Source organism: Oryx dammah, unplaced genomic scaffold (genome assembly GCF_014754425.2).
Source record: "Oryx dammah isolate SB20612 unplaced genomic scaffold, SCBI_Odam_1.1 HiC_scaffold_2, whole genome shotgun sequence".
In the NCBI taxonomy this organism is placed as follows: Eukaryota; Metazoa; Chordata; class Mammalia; order Artiodactyla; family Bovidae; genus Oryx; species Oryx dammah.
In genome coordinates, this window is record NW_024070186.1 from 176,821,914 (window position 1) to 176,840,493 (window position 18,580).

Here is an 18,580-nt window from a genome sequence, read left to right on the forward strand (position 1 = left end):
GTCAGGGATGTGGAATTTGAATGCACAGGAGAACTAAAAGACACGACCCCTGTTGAGGACTTTATTTCTCTATTTTTAATGGACTCTGGTTAACATAACTCCTGTGCCTTTTTTTTTTTTAACTTTGATTTGATTCTCATTTGGTAGTTATGTTCTATAAAGTCACTCCAAACGCTGGATTAGTAAATAGTGGATCATTGTCCCCTAAGGGTTAGGTTACTGTGAGCCTATGGTCACATTTCATCAACCAGTCAATTCATTACCTAGTTTCGTGTTTCTATTTAAAGACACCTTGCTGCTGCTAAGTCGCTTTAGTCGTGTCCGACTCTATGCGACCCCATAGACGGCCACCCACCAGGCTCCCCCATCCCTGGGATTCTCCAGGCAAGAACACTGGAGTGGGTTGCCATTTCCTTCTCCAATGCATGAAAGTGAAAAGTGAAAGTGAAGTCACTCAGTCGTGTCCAACTCTTCAAGACCCCGTGGACTGCAGCCCACCAGGCTCCCCTGTCCATGGGGTTTTCCAGGCAAGAGTATTGGAGTGGCATGCCATTGCCTTCTCCAAAAGACTCATTAAGGATTCAATAAATCAATGATATATTAATATACAAATATTATACACTACTGCTGCTGCTAAGTCGCTTCAGTCGTGTCCGACTCTGTGCGACTCAATAGACAGCAGCCCACTAGGCTCCTCTGTCCCTGGGATTCTCCAGGCAAGAATACTGGAGTGGGTTGCCATTTCCTTCTCCAATGCATGAAAGTAAAAAGTGAAAGTGAAGTCGCTCAGTCGTGCCCGACTCTTAGTGACCCCCATGGACTGCAGCCTACCAGGCTGCTCCATCCATGGGATTTTCCAGGCAAGAGTACTGGAGTGGGTTGCCATTGCCTTCTCCATACACTACTAATAATATATAATAATATGGTGCCAACAGCACTATAACTCATGTCTGAACAATGTATCTGACACATGTTTTTTCTCTGAAAGTCACACCACAGCCAGGAACACTAAGAACACTAGGCAGCACTTGGGCGTTATACTTGGAGGCCATTTTAAACAGCCAATTCTAGACTTCCCTGGGAGTCTAGTGGTTAGGACTGCAGTTCCAATGTAGGGGATGCCAATTTGGTCCCTGGTCGAGGAACTAAGACCCTGTGTGCCCTGAAGCACAGCCAGAAAAATTAAAAAGTGAACAGTAAAATCGCCAATAAAAACCTCACAAATGTAAAAATATGGCATAAAGAGACCATGGAAAGGACACTTGTTTTCCACATGAGAGCTGAAACAAGGCAGAGCATCACCTGGTTTGACTTCAACTGAAAATGTGTACGTCAGGTGACTCAGCTTTTTGCCATCCTGCACACATGCTGTTGTCTTTGGATGCCCACTAAAGTGCCTCTCAACTGTTGATTTGAGGGTTACAAATAAATTTTAGTGGGTGAGCATATTTGCAAGTATGAAATCTGCAAATAATGAGGATCAACTGTATGTGAATGCATTTTAAATTTTAAAACGAAAACTCAGAGAATTCCCTGGCAGTCCAATGGTTAGGACTTGGCACTTTCACTGCTGGGGCCCACGTTCAATCCCTGAAGGGGGGAACTAAAATCCTGCAAACCATGCAGCATGGCCAAAAAAAAAAGAAAATACAGGTTGTCTTGCTCATATCTAACTTTCCTACCCCGCCCCACTCCATCTTTCCTTTCCAGAAGTAAGAGTGGTTACTCAGTTTCCTATCCGTCTACGTATATGTGTACTTACAGAAATATGCATTTTAAATAAATGAATCTCATGATACGTATTGTTCTATGGTTTGCTTTTTTCTCGTGATGTCTTAAGAAATCTTTCCACGTTAGTATGCACAGAATTATCTCATTCTTTTCAGTATTCTACGGTGTGTGTGCTATAATTAATTTAACCATTCTTCTATCTGTGTTTAGGTTTCTTTCACTATTATAAATAATAATGCAGTGAACATCTGTACCTTTTTCTTGATATATGCAGAATTTTCTCTGGATTACAAATGTAAAAATGAAACTGCTGGGTAAAAGGCAGCTTTGCTTAAAATTTTGCTAGAAACACAGTTGTATCAGTTGGGTCCTCTGGGAAGCTGACGGCTGAGACGGAATTAGAACTGCAAGTAGTATTTGAGAATTAGTGCTTGTGAAAAACAAGGGAACAGACACAAAAGGTGAGAGACAGTGGTCAGAGCGTGATACAGATCTGTCAGAGTCAGCCAACTCAGTGGGACACTCTGAAGTAAAGATTACCTTTTAGAGGAGTAGTGCTGTGTTGGACAGAAATGGCTAGGCCCTCGAACTCCTTCATGCTCCGCATTGACCAGAGGCTTCTGAGAAAAAAAAAAAACGGCTTGTTGAAAAATGAGGTGACTCTTAAAAAATACTAATAGCTGTAGGCTAACTGCATTTTGGAGTTAAACTTCAAGGTGTTTTCAAGGGAAATCTGAGCAGTGTATTTCCAAGGCTGCTACTGCTGTATAATATAGCATTTTGTTGTTATTGTCTATTCACTCAGTCGAGTCCAACTGTTTTGTGACCCCTGGACTGTAACCTGCCAGGCTCCTCTGCCCATGGGATTTCCCAGGCAAGAGTAATAGAGTGGGTTGCCATTTCCTTCTCCAGGGGATCTTCTTGACCCAGGGATCGAACTCGCATCTCCTGCATTGACAGGTGGAGTCTACTGCTGAGCCACCCGGGAAGCCCTATAATACAGGATAATGGATAATAACAGTGTAGAGCCAAACTTCCTATGTTCAGCACCTTTGTGTATGATTTTACGCAACATCTCTATGGCTCAGTTTTTTCATCTATAAGCTAGAGAAATAATAGTACTTACCTCATAGTATTATAGGGACTCAGATCTGGTGGCTCAGATGGTAAAGTATCTGCTTGCAATACGGGAAACCCAGATTCTATCCTTGGGTTAGGAAAATACCCTGGAGAAGGGAATGGCTACTCACTCCAATATCCTTACCTGGAGAATTCCATGGACAGAGGTTATAGTCCATGGGGTTGCAAAGAGTCAGACACAACTAAGCAACTAACACACACATAGTATCATAAAGAGATGAAACAAGCTAGTTTATCTTAAGCACTTAGAATAGTACCTGGGACATTACTACATAAGCATTAACTGATGTGGTTGCTGTTATTATTTCAAATTGGTCTCCCAAAAGACGGTACCAGTTTTCTTCCCACCAGCCCAACAGTGTGTAAAAATAGTATTCACTTACCCATACCTTTTCCAGTACTGGATAATACAAATTTTCTTAGTTTTTACCAATTTAATGGCCAAAACATGGTATTTTATCTTAATTTGTATTTGTTTTTTATGGAATTGAGCTTTTTTTCTAGCCATGCTGAAGTCATGTGGGATCTTAGTTCCCTGACCAGGGATAAAACCTAGGCCCTTGGCAGTGAAAACTCAGAGTCCCAACCAACGGACTGCCAGGGAATTCCCTCAACATCTTTTCATCTTATTGGCCACTCTTCTGTTTGTATACTTGAAGTATTTAACTTTCCCTCATTGATTTCTGGTACTTTTTCATATATTCCAAATATTAAACTGTCATATAGTTGAAAATGTTTTCTCCCAGCCTCACTTTGGTTTTCAGATTTATTTTTCATTATTATTTACAATTTCTTTTGTCATAAAGAAGTTTAAAAGTTTTGTGAGATATTTATTTATTTGGCTGTGTCAGGTCTTGGTTGTGCCACGTGGGATCTTTCATTGACGGCGAACAGACTCTCTAGTTGTGGCGCTCGGGTTCAGTAGTTGCCACACGCAGGCAACTTGTTTGCTTGTTTGCTCTGCATCATGTGGAATCTTAGTTCCATGACCAGGGATCAAACCTGTGTCATCTACGTTGCAAAGCAAATTCTTAACCATTGCACCACCATGGTGGGGGAAGTCCCTAAAGTTTTGTTTATCTTTTTTCTTTATGAGCTGAGGGTTTTGTGTCTTTTTTTTTTTTTTTTTAAGTCTTTTCAGGGTTATAGTTTTGGGGTTTGTTTCTTTTTTTGCATTTAGCTATATATAAAATTTTGAATTTATTTTTATCCATAATTTTAAATATTTAGCTTTATTTTTTCCCCCAATAAGGGGCATTGCCCCAGGGCTATTCATTGACGGGCACGTTTTTTTTTCCCTGATATTTTGAAATGCCGCCTTTACTGTATTCTAAATTCTTGTATGTATTAGATTGGAAGATACAGATATATTTTTGAAGGTCTTAATATGTGTTGCCGAATTGCCCTGAAGAATACGTTTAGAAATTTATCTTATTGGAGAATGTCTTACTTCACCTCCTCAACCTGGTGTTTCGTGTTTTTTTTTTAATATTTTTTATTTTTGCTGTAGCCAAAAAATAGAAATATTGTTTTGGTCTGCATTTCTTTGGTTACTGGAAAGCATGAACTTTAAAGTATATATACTTTAGATATCCTGTATGCCATCTTATATGAATTGCTTATTCATATCCTTTGTCCATTTTTAAATTTTGATGTTTGATTTCATATTGATTTGAAAGGACTCGCTATATATAAAGAATATTACCCCTTCATATGTATTGCACAGTGGTTATTGTTTACTTTTAAATTACAATCATGATCTTTTTCTTTATAGAATCTGACTTTGCGTATATAGTTGAAGAGTCTTCCCCATTCCTAAGACCACACAGTCAACTAGAATATTTTCCTTTTTTAAAAAATAATTTTATTTATTTGTTTATTTTTGGTTGTGCTGGGTCTTTGCTGCTGCGTGGGCATTACTCTAGTTGTGATGAGCAAGGACTACTGTTTGTTGTGGTTCCTTCTCATTGCTGTGGCTTTTCTTGTTGAATGCAGATTCTAGGATACGTGGGCTTCAGTAGTTGCAGCATGTGGGCTCAGGAGTTGTGGCTCTTGGGCTCCAGAGTACAGGCTCAATAGTTGTGGCACACAGGCTTAGTTTCTCTGGGACACATGGGATCTTCCTGAACCAGGGATTAAACTCATGTCTCTTACATTGGCAGGTGGATTCTTCACCACTAAGCCACCAGGGAAGCCCCTATTTTTTTCTTTTTATTTTATGGTTTTAATTTTTGTATTTCTGCTCTCTTATTTTGATACAGGGTATTAATAGGAATCTATCTTAATTCTTTTCTAATTAGAAAATTATTTTTTAATTTTCTAAAAAGTTCTTTTCTAATTCTTAATCCATTATTTCTATTGATTTCTAATGCCATCATATATACATTTGATCTGTTGAGGCTATTTGATTCTGTTTTATTGATTTATTGATTGAGGTTGTTTACATCTGTTTTGTGGCCAGAGAGTTTACTTTGGAAAGAAAGCACTCTGTGGAAGTATTTTGAAACACTTTAATTTTGGAAGTTAAAAGGAAATCCTCTCTTAAGCTAGAGTAAGTAAAGTGAATTGACTTGGGTTCTGCTTGTGTTCCTCTGTTCTGCCTTGTGGTCTTTAAATAGCATACTTCACTATATCTCTAGCACCAGAGGCTTTATGTGGTGATTTAAAATATTAAACTCCAAAAGAAAATAATTCCAGGATTTAAGAAACACTATTCTTGCCAAGTTTAATTGAATGTTACTCTTTAGGTCTGATCATCTCTGACAAGAAGCAAGTTTTGAAGGTAAACCTATCTCTAGGAAAAAGCAGGAGTTCTCAGGATATCTCGGGTAAAATATCTGTAGCTCAAATCACAGATAAATAGCTGATTTCTTTAATATTTAAAGAGCCCTTATACTTCAGTAAGGGAAATGCAGTAGTTCCTGCCTTTTCTCCCCTATGAAGGGGTATGTTCCAAGACCCCCAGTAAATGCTGGAAACTGCAGGTAGTACTCAACCCTCTATACTATGTTTTTCCCTATACATAAATACCTGTGATAAAGTTTTTTATAAATAAGGCAGAGTAAGAGCTTAAAAACAAGAACTAAAAGAGAACAATTATAACAATATATTGAATAAAAGTTATGTGAATGTGATCTCTGTCTTTAACTTCAACACTGCCAGAAATGTGGCAGTGGATTCTTCATTTGCAGATACAACTTCTTTAATAGTTTGTATATTCTTCCGTCCAGACCTATTCCTGAAGCTATGTAATCATCCTTTACTGGCAGTAAATGGCTTGGTATCATTTGTTTTAGGGAATCCTTTGCTGATGTTTTCCTATAGACTCTGTGCTTTCTGATGTAACACATTGCCATCAATTGGCATGTCTTCTACCTACACGTTTAATGCCTTTTCCATCTTAGCTAAGTACTTAACACACTGTGGCCATAACTTACGCAGCTGGAGGTACAACAGCAAAAATAGCATGAATTTCTTTTTCCATCTTCACAATTCACAGATAGACGATTCATTTGTACTATAGATCTTAGCAATCTCGGCATACAACTTTTTTTCTTACTGAAAACTGTCACCTTTCACGTAAAAGAAGTTCTTTATGGTTTCACTTTGGCATAGCCTAATTGCCAGCATCACTAGTTTTGTACTATGGGGCTATTATTAAGTAAAATAAGGGTTCCTGAACAGAAGCACTGGGATACCTCAACAGTCTGTTGGATAACTTACATGACCAAAAATCCTAAAGGAAATCAACCCTGAATATTCATTGGAAGGACTGATGCTGATGCAGAAGCTCCAGTACTTTGGCTACTCCAGTACTTTGGCTACCTGATAAAAAGAGCCATCTCATTGGAAAATACCCTGATGCTGGCAAAGTAGGAAAAGGGGACAACAGAGGATGAGACGGTTGGATGGCATCATCGACTTACTGGACATGAGTTTGAGCAAGCTCTGGGAGATGGTGAAGGACAGGGAAACCTAGCATGTTGCAGTCCATGGAGTCACAAAGAGTTAGACATGACTTAGTGACTGAACAAGTCACTAACAGGCGGTAGCCCACACAGTGTGTACCCACTGGACAACGGGATGATTCGTGCCCTAGGTGGGCCAGAGACAGATGGTATGAGATTTCATCATGCTACTCAAAACAAGTCACAATTTAAAACTAATTGTTTTATTTCGTTTTGTTGTTCAGTCACTCAGTCGTGTTTTTGACTCTTTGTGACCCCCCCAAAATTTGAACAATTTTATTTAGTTTAGAATCGTTTACTTCTGGAATTTTCCATTTAATATTTTTGGACTGCGATCGACTGCAGGTAACAAACTGGAAAACAAAACTGTGGTTAAGGGGGGAATATTGTATTCTAGCACACACATAACAGGTCTCAGAAGGGGAACAGAGAAGGGACTTAAAGAATATTTGAAGAAATAATGACCAAAATCTCTCCAGGTTTAATGGAAAAACTTTAATCTCCACATTGAAGAATCTCAACAAATTCCAAGCAGGATAGACTCAAAGTAATTCACACCTAGCTACATCGTAGTCAAACAATCCAACGACATGAAAAGCATCTTGAAAACAGCAGGGGAAAAGTGAATCCTCATGTACAAGGGATCCTCAAAACCATTAGCAACTGACTTCTCATCAGAAATCATGAGGCCAGAGAGCACTGAGATGACACATTCAAAACACTTCAAGAAACAGACTGTCAACTAAAAACTCTGCAAAACTATCCTTCAGAAACAAAGGAGAAATCAATATATTCTTTAAAAAACAAAAACTGAGAAAATTCATCAGAAACAGCCTTGTCCTGTAAGAAATACTGAGGGGAGTTTTCTTCAAATTGAAATAAAAGGGCATGAGGCACTGTTTTGAATCCACTTGAAGAAATCCACCAGTAAAACTAACTACAGAGGTGAATATAAAAGTCAGTATAAATGTCTTTTTGCTAGTGCTCCTTTCCTCTTTAAAAGGCTTATTTATTTATTTATTTAGGCTGCGCTGGGTCTTCATTGCTGTGTGTGGACCTTCAGTTGCAGCAAGTGGGGGCTATTCTCTAGGTGCAGTGCGCAGGCTTTACATTGCAGTTGCTTCTCTTGTGGAGCACAGGCTCTAGGCTCTTGGACTTCAGTAGTTGTGGTGCACAAGCTTAGTTGCTCAGCAGCATGTGGGATCTTCCTGGACCAGGGATTGAACCTGTGTCCCCTGCATTGCCAGGCAGATTCTTTTAGCACTGAGCTTACTGGGAAATCCTCTTTTTCTCTTTAAAATGGGGTAATAATTATAAAACTGTGTTGATGGGCTTACAGTGTATAAAGATGTAATTTACATGGTAATAAGTACAAAAGAAAGGGAGGTAATAGAGGGATATTGAGGTGAAAATTTTGGTATACTGTTGAAATTAAGTTGGTAAATCTAATCTGTTGGTAAATCTAATCTGTTTCAGATTAAATCCATCATTTTAAAGTGTACAATTAAGTGATTTTTAGTATATTCATAATGCTGTGCAGTCATTGCCAATATCTAGTTCCAGAATATTTGCATCAGCCCAGGAAAAAGAAACCCCGAACTTCCCAATTTCTCCTACCCTAGCCCCTGGCAGCAACTAATCTCTGTCTCTGTGGATTTACCTGTTTGTTATATTTCATATACATGGAATAATATACCATACAGCCTTTTGTATTCATGGGGTCGCAAAGAGTCGGACACGACTGAGCGACTGAACTGAACTGACTGATAGCCTTTTGTGTCTGGCTTTTTTGTTGTTGTTTACTTAACATAGGGTTCATACATGTAGCTTGTGTTAGTACTTTTTTAAAATTTTTCTGAATAATATTCTATGGATTTTGTTTATCAGTTGGTGGACATTTGGGTTGTTTCCACTTTCCTTGTTGTTATGAATAATGCTTTGGACATTCATATACAAGTTTTTGTGTAAATTTATGTATTCTAACTCCTGAGAACACTGTAATACACTTCAATTCTGACAGTAGCCACCTAGAGTGAACACAAATCCCACAAATTAAGGGCTCTGTCTTCCACAAGATTGCCCCTAATTCAGACACTGCCACAAGTTTGGGGTGAGGGGGTATTTCTGACCTACTGGCTATAAATTTAGGATTTCCCTCAAGTTCAATAAAGAAACAGTTATAATGCTATGACTGGGGTCATGGAAGCATAGAGGAGCGATGGAATGGGAATGTACGAGCTTGTCGAGGAAGACTTCCCAGAAGTGGCTTTTAAACTGTGACTGGGATTTGGAATTGTAGGTAGTAACCGTTTGAAAAAGTAGTTTAAGCAGAAGGAACAGCATATATGAAAGCCTGGTGTGCTCATGCTTGTTAGAGATGATTTAAGAATTAACTTAAGAACTTGAGCACCAAATATGAAGAAAAAGGAAAAACTAAGCAATATCATCCAGACTTTTGTAAGCCACTTGGACTTAATCGAGGAAACAATGTGTAGAAGAAAAACAGGATCCAACAAAGATCCCTAAGAAACACCATGGCAGAGAAAAAAAGTGCCTGTGAAAAAAGAGAACAAAAAACCAGAGAGATGGGAGGGAACTAAATAGAATATGGAGCCACTAAAACCAGAGGAAACGAAGTTATATCAGATGCTGCTAAAATATTAAGAAAAGACTTAGAAATATCCATCAAAGTCAGCAGAGTGGAATGAATGAACCTGGCAAGAGCTGTGCCAGGGGGTGGTTGGGGTAAAAGCCAAGCTACAGTAGATTTAAGGGTGAGCAAGACTCAGGGAAGTAGAGACAGGAACTGTTGACCAGGCTTGGGGACAAAGGATGCTAGGCAGAGCAGACAGAAACAGGCATGTTGAGACCAGAGGATGACTTGACATGATGGGGTGTTCTTGTTTTATAATAAGGGAGGCTTAGGGGGCTTCAAGGAGATCCAACCAGTCCATTCTGAAGGAGATCAGCCCTAGGATTTCTTTGGAAGGAATGATGCTAAAGCTGAAACTCCAGTACTTTGGGCACCTCATGCGAAAAGTTGACTCATTGGAAAAGACTCTGATGCTGGGAGGGATTGGGAGCAGGAGGAGAAGGGGACGAGAGAGGATGAGATGGCTGGATGGCATCACTGACTCGATGGACGTCTGAGTGAACTCCAGGAGTTGGTGATGGACAAGGAGGCCTGGCGTGCTGCGATTCATGGGGTCGCAAATTGTTGAACACGACTGAGTGACTGAACTGAACTGAACTGAGGGGGCTTCTCTGGCTGTCCAGTGGTTAATACTCTCCATGTCTAATTCAAGGGCCATGGGTTTCATCCCTGATCAGGGAATTAGGATCCCACACACCAGGTGTTACAGCCAAAAAATAAAAAGTAAACAGGTCTTAAAAAAAAAAAATAGGGGAGACTTTTGCAATCCAGAAGAGAAAGAAAATAATGTTAGGCAAGCTCCCAGAGAAAGTAAGGGAATAGGATCCAAAACAAAGGTAGAAAAATCAGTAAGATGAAAGAACAAGTATATGCAGATAAATTTGTAAGTTTTGATGGTGAACAGTTAGTTGCTGTATGATGACCCCTATCTTTTCTGCAAAGTAACAGACAAAGGCATCTACTGAAGTGATAGGGGGTGGTGGATTGTTCTCATATAGAGTGCAGCAGACTTGAAATGGGCACAGGAGAGAATGGGGAAGTGGTAAATTAGGGAAATCTAATTTGTTTCTGGATAATAATGGTCCTGAGATAGAGATGGTTTCTCGATAGGAACTTACAGTGGCACCCCTTTGCTCTGAGCATCAGCATCCTGGAGGTAAGTGCAAGAGCAAAGCTTATATTGAATCTGGGTTACGGTTTTTGCCAAGTGGGTGCAGTGAAAGGATAGAAGTTAGGTGGTAATATGATGGATCAAGGACTCTAGGCTGGATAAGGGAAGAAGTGAAGATAGGAGAGTGATGGATGCTAAGAAAATAGCAGCCAGTGACAGGAAGTGCCAGGGAGGTATAAGAACAGATGGAAGTAAGAAGAAGGGAGTTACTATAGCAGACACTGGTGACTGGCCTAATAAACCTAAATATTACATTACTAGGGTTTTCAGACACTGCCTTTGTATGGTTCATTAGATTCCTTGTTTTACCTGTTCACTCTTTTTGGCCAGTTCACTATTTATAAGTACCTGCCTCTAAAGGTGGGCTTCCCTGGTGGCTCAAGTGGTAAAGAACTGGCCTCCCAATGCAGGAGATGCAGGTTCAACCCCTGGGTTGGGAAGATCCCCTGGAGAAGGGCATGGCAACGCTCTCCAGTATTCTTGCCTGGCAGGCTACTGTCCATGGGGTGGCAAAGAGTCAGACCCAACTTTGCAAGTAAACAACAACTTCTTAAGGTAGAAACCAGAAATCACAGCTGATAAAAAATAATCATCACTAGCAGTGCTTCTGGAGAAAAAAATTAAATATGTGAAGTTTTTAAGTTACCTGTGAACTATTATTTTCTGTGCTTGTGTCCCTACTCATTTAAAGTATGAGCTGCCAGGGTATGACATACACAGGAAGGTATATATCATTGCCCACATTGGGGCCCCTACCAGGCTTCTTCTCACCTGCCTCCAGATTCTCCTAAATTTCCTCAGCCAACCTGTCACTAAAACATAAAACTCTTAAGTTTCAGTTCAGTTGTCCCTTACTTAAACATGTGCTCTTGAAAAGGGCAATATATTAAGCCTTTATCAATCATTAAGACCTTTACATTCCTAGCAGGCTAGCTTGCCAAGATGAGACGTTTATATCCCCAGAGAGAAAGAGTAAGAGATCCACATCAGCGGTAGCAATTGGGTGGGCCAGTTCCCAGTACCTTTCACTAACAAAGAGAGCCCATGAGATGAAGAGATCATGAGTAGGAAGAAAATTCAAGGGGAAGATGGAAGAGGGCAATAGCAAAAGTTAAATAACTTCACTGTTTTCTTCAAATTCAAACCTATATTGGAAAACCCAATCTATGGCCAGTTTATTGAGCAGTTACTGCACCCAGTTTGCTCTGATGGATTGGTGGGCATGCGTGCCTTAGTGCTTTACAACTCCTGTGTTTCAGATTTTCTGTAACACCACTTTTACACATGGTGATGGCGTGCCTTGTAATCATCTTCATTGTAGCAACAGACGTGCTCAAACTGGCTGTGTTAAATCATTTCAGTAGTGTTTGGATCCATAGATGATGGGTGTCAAAAGCCTCCTCAGTTAAGATTCCCTACTTCACAGGAAATTATGACTTCTTTTTCTGTGTTTTGATACACAGGTGAGATACTAAGAGGCATATGGCATGCTATAGTTCCTGGTTTGATTTCCTTTTTCCTGTTGTGTGCAAGTCTTTTATTTGGCTAGACTGGTTACATAGGAAACAGCTGCAGGGTAAAGATGGATTGGCTGTTTGGGAAATGGAATTACAGACCCCTTCAAGAAACAGAAGACCTGTTGGATAAAGCAAAAAATTAGTGAATGGCTAAGTTTATGCTTAATTTAGTGTGCTTCAAGAAATCACACTGAGTTCTATAGAGAATTTAGTTAATGCAGCGTGATTTTTAAATTTAGTTTATTTTTTAATTTCACCAAATGTTTGTTAATTCCTGCTTTGCACCCACCTGCTTTCAGTGAAGTGAAACGTTCAGTTCCCTCATTTTCTGTCTGGGTCTAAAAGAAGCTACCTTAAAATCAAGTGCATGGGGCTTCCCTGGTGGCTCACTGATAAAGAATCCTGCTAATGCAGGAGATACAGGTTCGATCCCTGATCTGGGAAGATTCACGTGCCACGGAGCAACTAAGCCTGTGCACCATAACTATTGTGCCTGTGCTCTAGAGCCCAGGAGCCACAACTGCAGGAGCCTGCATGCCCGCATCTACTGAAGCCAACTGCTGAAGCCTGCGTGCCTGCAACTACTGAAGCCTGCGTGCCCGCAACTACTGAAGCCAACTACTGAAGCCTGCGTGCCGCATCTACTGAAGCCAACTACTGAAGCCTGCGTGCCCTGAAGCCACCACAATGATGAAGCCTACACACCACATCTAGAGAAAAGCCTACACAGCAATGAAGACCCAGCAAAGCCAAAAATAATAGATAAATAAAAGTTATTTTTAAAAAATCAAGTGCACAATTATGTGATACAGTCTGTAAGTGTGTTCAGAGAATTTGGAGAATGTAAAAGATCTTAGCTAGTCAGTGTGAGTGGTGGATTTGAATCTACAGGTAGGAGATAAATACTTTGAGGTAAAAGATGAAATTTAAAGACCTGGTGAAAGTTCGGGTATTCCCAGTACCTGAATTTACCACATTCAACAACAGCAGCACAATTACCCTTGCAGTTCCTTACATCCAGACAGCTTATGGAAAATATGTAACTCTGATATAAATTATATTGCTCTAGAATCTTAGGAAAATGAATATTAGCAACAATGTTGACCAACTACTGTTTGCACTAAGGCTTGCACAATTTAAGAAAAAAAAATCTATTTTAACCGAAAGTGTGACAGAGTATTAGTTTTGTAATCTCAAACCGCTATAGAAATGTGAGCACATAAGAGACCCTCAATAAAATATTTTTGAGTTGATTTTCTTGTATATAGTGTACCTTCCTGTTAGTATTAACTTTATTTTCTTCCAGAACGTAGCTGTTGAATATTTGGTCTTGATTTGTGGTGATAAGGCCTTTTGTGAACATAAGAGCATAGCTCCTCTTTCAAAGCTGCACATCTGTCAGGTTATTTCCATTTGATTCCTAGCAAGTATAGCTGTCTCAGTGGACTCAGTGGTCATGAGTTTGAGCAAGCTCTGGGAGTTGGTGATGGACAGGGAAGCCTGGCATGCTGCAGTCCATGGAGTCGCAAAGAGTTGCACACGACTGGGCAACTGAACTGAACTGATAGCTATAATTTTCATTTTCTTACTTGTTATCTCTGTATTCACTTGGTGTGGTGTGCCTCTCAGGAAAGGAGGAAAAAGCAGTCCTACTCAGAAAGCGTAACAGTCTACAGGCGCAGAAAATTAAATTCGAGTCCTCCTTGCCATGCCCATAAATGGAAAGTAAGAGGGGCAACAAAAGGATACTCAGAAATATTTTGAAGGAGAGATGTATTGAACCTACAGCCTCAAATATTTACCAGCAAAGAATAATTTTCAAATTTAAGTTTCACTGTGCTGGCTGTTTAGAGTTACTGATGAAAGTGTCTTTGTACCGATGTTTAAGTAGTGAAGAAAGTTGTTACTGTAATCAGAATCCATAATATTGAGTTTTTCCAGAGGGTCTTTTATTGCCTGTTGTCTATTCTCACAGTAATTAGAGCTTTTATAAATGAGATAGTGACTACAGAGGGTAATTTGTTAGAAGTTTTTTGCTGAGTGATCAGGAATGGTTTCCTGATAGAAGTGCTTGAGCACTGCTGTGAATGCCTTCTTTATTTCCCAAATTACTATAAAATGGCTTATCATAATAAGACACACTCTGTCCCCCAAGTTTCCTTTTCAAGAAAACTTTTTAGTGTTTCATTTTAGGAACAATTATGCAACTCCCTGGTACCTCCTCGCCCCTGTTGTTGCCCCTTTTCTGGTCTCAAGCAATTACCAGGTTGGGCTTCCCTGGTGGCTCAGCGGTAAAGAATCCACCTGCCTGCCAGAGCAGGAGACACAGGTTCAATCCGTGATCTGGGGGGTTAGTGATTGTCCGAAACTTTGAACTGAGCCTATGAACTCACTCCACTCCAAACAGCAGCTATAGGAGGCAGATAGTGTGGCATTACCGTGAAGGCTTGCTCACTTTCTGCCCCTCTCCCCCCTCACCACCTCCACCTTGCTGGAGATGATCCCATAATTATAACGCTCTATGCACCTCTTTGGAGATCACAGGAAGCGCCTAATTATCAGATGATTTGAGAGAAAAAGTCCAGCCCATTTGAGTTATTGTCTTCTACTCTTGAAAAGTTACAGTCAAAGTTAGCCTTAGAGGAAAAACAAAGACCACAACTCAATTTTGAGAGCAGAGCTTTTTTTTTTGTTTGTTTTCTTTGTTTTGTTTAAACACATTGATTATTTCTAAAAATGTACTAATGGCAAAGGCAACTTGCAGGAAAGCAGCACCCAACCAACAGCCCCACATATACATGTATATATACAGCTCCAGCCCTGGTCTGTCTTCTCCCACTAAGGGCAGCTTCCCAAAATGCCTCACAAAGGAACTTGTTCATGGCACGTGCTATGATTTTGAGGTTAATGTCTTTTTGTTGTAGCTGTTGTTCATAGTGAGAAAATAAGACCAACAAAAGATGCAGAAATCTATTATGTTTTCAGTGGCTCCAGAAATTTCTTATGTTTTTGGCAGCTGTTTTCCCATTTTTGGTTGCTCTTAAAGGGAGAAGCAAGCAAGTTTTACTCAGAAGTAACATTTTAATTGTTCTTCTTAGCGGGGAAAAGGATAAAATAATTACTTTTCTATCTTCCTTGTCTAGATTTCTGTAAATTAACTTACCCCAAATTTGATAGAGGGGTTCCTTGGGTTTGACATGAGAACATGTTTGTTTAAAAATAGCACTTAATGTTTTACCAAAAAACGCTTTCATTTATTTAAATGGGAGAGAGATGTTTTAAAAATTAGCACTGATGCCTCTGATTTTTTGCTGAAGCATGCTAGTAATGATTTAGCAATGTGAGTACTTTTACATTGTACAGAAATTGTTGAACTTACCAAACAGGGTGAACTTACTAGTTTTTCTAGCGTTTTCTTGAATTTTATGGAAAAATGCTTATATTGTAATATTCTTAGACCTTTTACATTTAATAAAATAATATTATGTCTAGTATTTAATCCATTATTTAATTTTATCTACATATTACACTTAAAATATTTCAAGTTTGCCTTTAATTTTTTTTTAAAGTGTGTTTCTTCTCAGCCAAAACAATATACGGTGAGACTTAGATCTGGGAATAGAAAAGTTTCAATTCTTTCTGCTAGAATGATAAGCCCAGTGAGAGCAGGAACCTCATCTCTCTTGTTCACTTATTTCCCTGGAGCTTAGAACAGTGCTTGACTCAAGCACCCGGAAGAGTAATAAATGACAGTGAATTGCCTTCTATGACTTGTGGGGTTTAAGTTTACTTTGCATGTTAAATGAAATATTTCTATGTGGCGGACTACAGCAGAATGCTGCAGAGTAGGACCCAGTGGGATTAAGTGCTGGAATGACCCACTCAGAGAGAAATAAGATTTAAGGGGTGTTGGTAGGGACTATTCCCTGGGTGTGCCAAACCCACTAACATATTCCTGTGTTTTGCATCTCCGCAGGAGCACTCACTGTAGGCCTTGTGCGACAGTGTCAAACAATCCATGGGCGAGACCGGACATGCATCCCACCTCGGCTTCCCCCAGAGTGGGTCACCACACTGTTTTTTATCATCATGGGAATCATTTCATTGACTGTCACTTGTGGTTTGTTGGTGGCTTCCCATTGGCGAAGAGAAGCCACAAAATATGCTCGATGGATAGCATTCACTGGAAGTAAGTAACCTGTGCTAAGTAAATTTGTCTAGAAGGCACTCACACTGGTATTTTTATGAAGATATTCAAGTCTCAGTAATAAGGACTCTCTAATCATCAAAGAGCACCATTTGTGTACGGCCATCAGATAGACTCCACGCAGTCCCATCAGCTCTTCAGAATTCTCACCACAAGACCAGGACATCCAGACCTTAATTGCTTTGAATAAAGTGCTATTTTAATGAATTTTATTTTTGCTCACACTGTGACATAAGTTTTCCAGGCCTGTGACTCAGAACTACCACCAACCTGAGTCTTTGCCTCTTCTTAAAGGTATTGTTATCTTCTGTCAAATAAATCTAGAAAAATATATACAGAAATATAAATTAGTTTAAGGTGGTGATTTGCTTTTTAATATCATTGATTTGAGTTTCTACTGTAAGTTGTGTGATCATTGAAAAATCAACACAATTAGCTATCTAACAATTGTTTGTCAACATTTCTTATGCCATTAAGCTATGCCCAAGGGTATGATACATATATTACACATTCTTTTGTACTTTGCAAAATTGGTTTAATTTGAAAACACAACACAGGCTTTTCCCAAGCTAGAAACAACAAAAATGCACAAAGGAAAGATTCCTGTAATTTTGCTTTCTTCCTTCTAAAGCAGTTTTATCCCTTAGGGGACATTTGTCAAAGTCTGTAAACATTTTAGATTGTTCCAACTAAGGGGATGCTACTGGCGTGTAGTGAGCAGAGTCCAAGGATGCTGCTAAGAAGTGTACAAATGCACAGAATAGCCCCCACAACAAAGACTTATCTGGCCCCAGATGCCAATAGGGCCTGTTAAGAAACTCTGCACTAAAGAACAACATAACTATACCTATGCCAAATCATCTCAGGTTTTCTTAAGTTTTTTAAAAAATAAATATTATAGCACAGCTTACTTTCCCTTGATATTGTCATGTAGAATTTATAGGGGCAGGCATAATCCCGTGTATTCCTATTAATGTTAAAACTCAATTTATTCTTAAAGATCATAGGATAGGGATATTAGTTCATGAGTCTCTTTTCTCCCTCTCTCTCTGTGAAGCTCTTTCTCTTTAGAGAATGTATACGTTTCCAGATCTGTTGTTTTATTCTCATCTCTATTTCTCCCTTAATTTTAAAATGTAGATCAAGTTGCAGTTGACATAAAAATGCTTCTTCAACCTTGTTAAGAATTGTAAAACAAGTTGATGATCTTGTTTGAGGTCAGACCTCCTGAGACAGTTTTCTAAATAGTAGGGTGTAGAGGTAGTTACAGAGATGGGGCTACTAAATTAAAGGGTACTTATGAGGAATTTAAAGAGAATCTTTACTTACAGATACAGTTACTTATCCAGATAGAATTCACTCTTTAGGAGTAAAATAACATCCAGAAGGATTTAGTTAAAATTTGGGAGTGCATATTCCTTGATGGCTCAGACAGTAAAGAATCTGCCTGCAATTCAGGAGACTTGGGTTCAATCCCTGGATTGGAAGCTCTCCTGGGGAAGGAAATGGCAACCCACTCCAGTATTCTTGCCTGGAAAATTCCATGGACAGAAAGGGGTCACAAAGAGTCAGACCCGACTGAGTGACTAACAGTTTCACTTTCCATGCTCTGAATATCAAAAATCTAAAATATAAGTTAGCAAAGTAGTATGAGTCAAAGAAAAGCACTAAGTTACTCACATGAGCCATTGATTCTTGTGACTCAATAAAAGGAAAGAACTTTGATTATCTTGTTTTTCATTCCTCTTCAAGAGAGAATATTTACATATGTAAAGATCCCCTGGAGAAGGAAATGGCAACCCACTCCAGTACTCTAGCCTGGAAAATTCCATGGATGGAGGAGCCTGGTAGGCTACAGTCCATGGGATCGCAGAGAGTCAGACACGACTGAGCAACTTCACTGGTTCACCTTGAAATGTAGAATTTTTTCCTTTATTTTTCAATTTAAATAATTTAAATTCTTAAAATATGTGTATGATATATAATTCAGAGCCTATGAAAGGGTCACCAAGTGAAAAGTAGATCTCATTTATGGCCCTGTCACCCAGTTACCCACTACTCCTTTCCTGGAAGCAACCATTCTCACCAGTTTTTCGGGTTTCCTACCAGAGGTGTTCTATGTGTAGAAACATATATGTATATGTGTGAGTGTTTTATAAATACATATTTATTCTATTTATACTATTCTGTATC

General features: G+C 39.3%; 1 protein-coding gene across 1 annotated transcript in view; it reads left to right on the top strand.

Moving 5' to 3' along the window:
* MOSMO (modulator of smoothened) overlaps positions 1–18,580 on the top strand; it is a 74,659-nt gene that overhangs the window by 52,917 nt on the left and 3,162 nt on the right. The window contains exon 2 of the mRNA XM_040257624.1: positions 16,157–16,369. Coding sequence (XP_040113558.1) covers positions 16,157–16,369 — 213 coding nt within the window. The remainder of the gene's footprint in view (positions 1–16,156; positions 16,370–18,580) is intronic.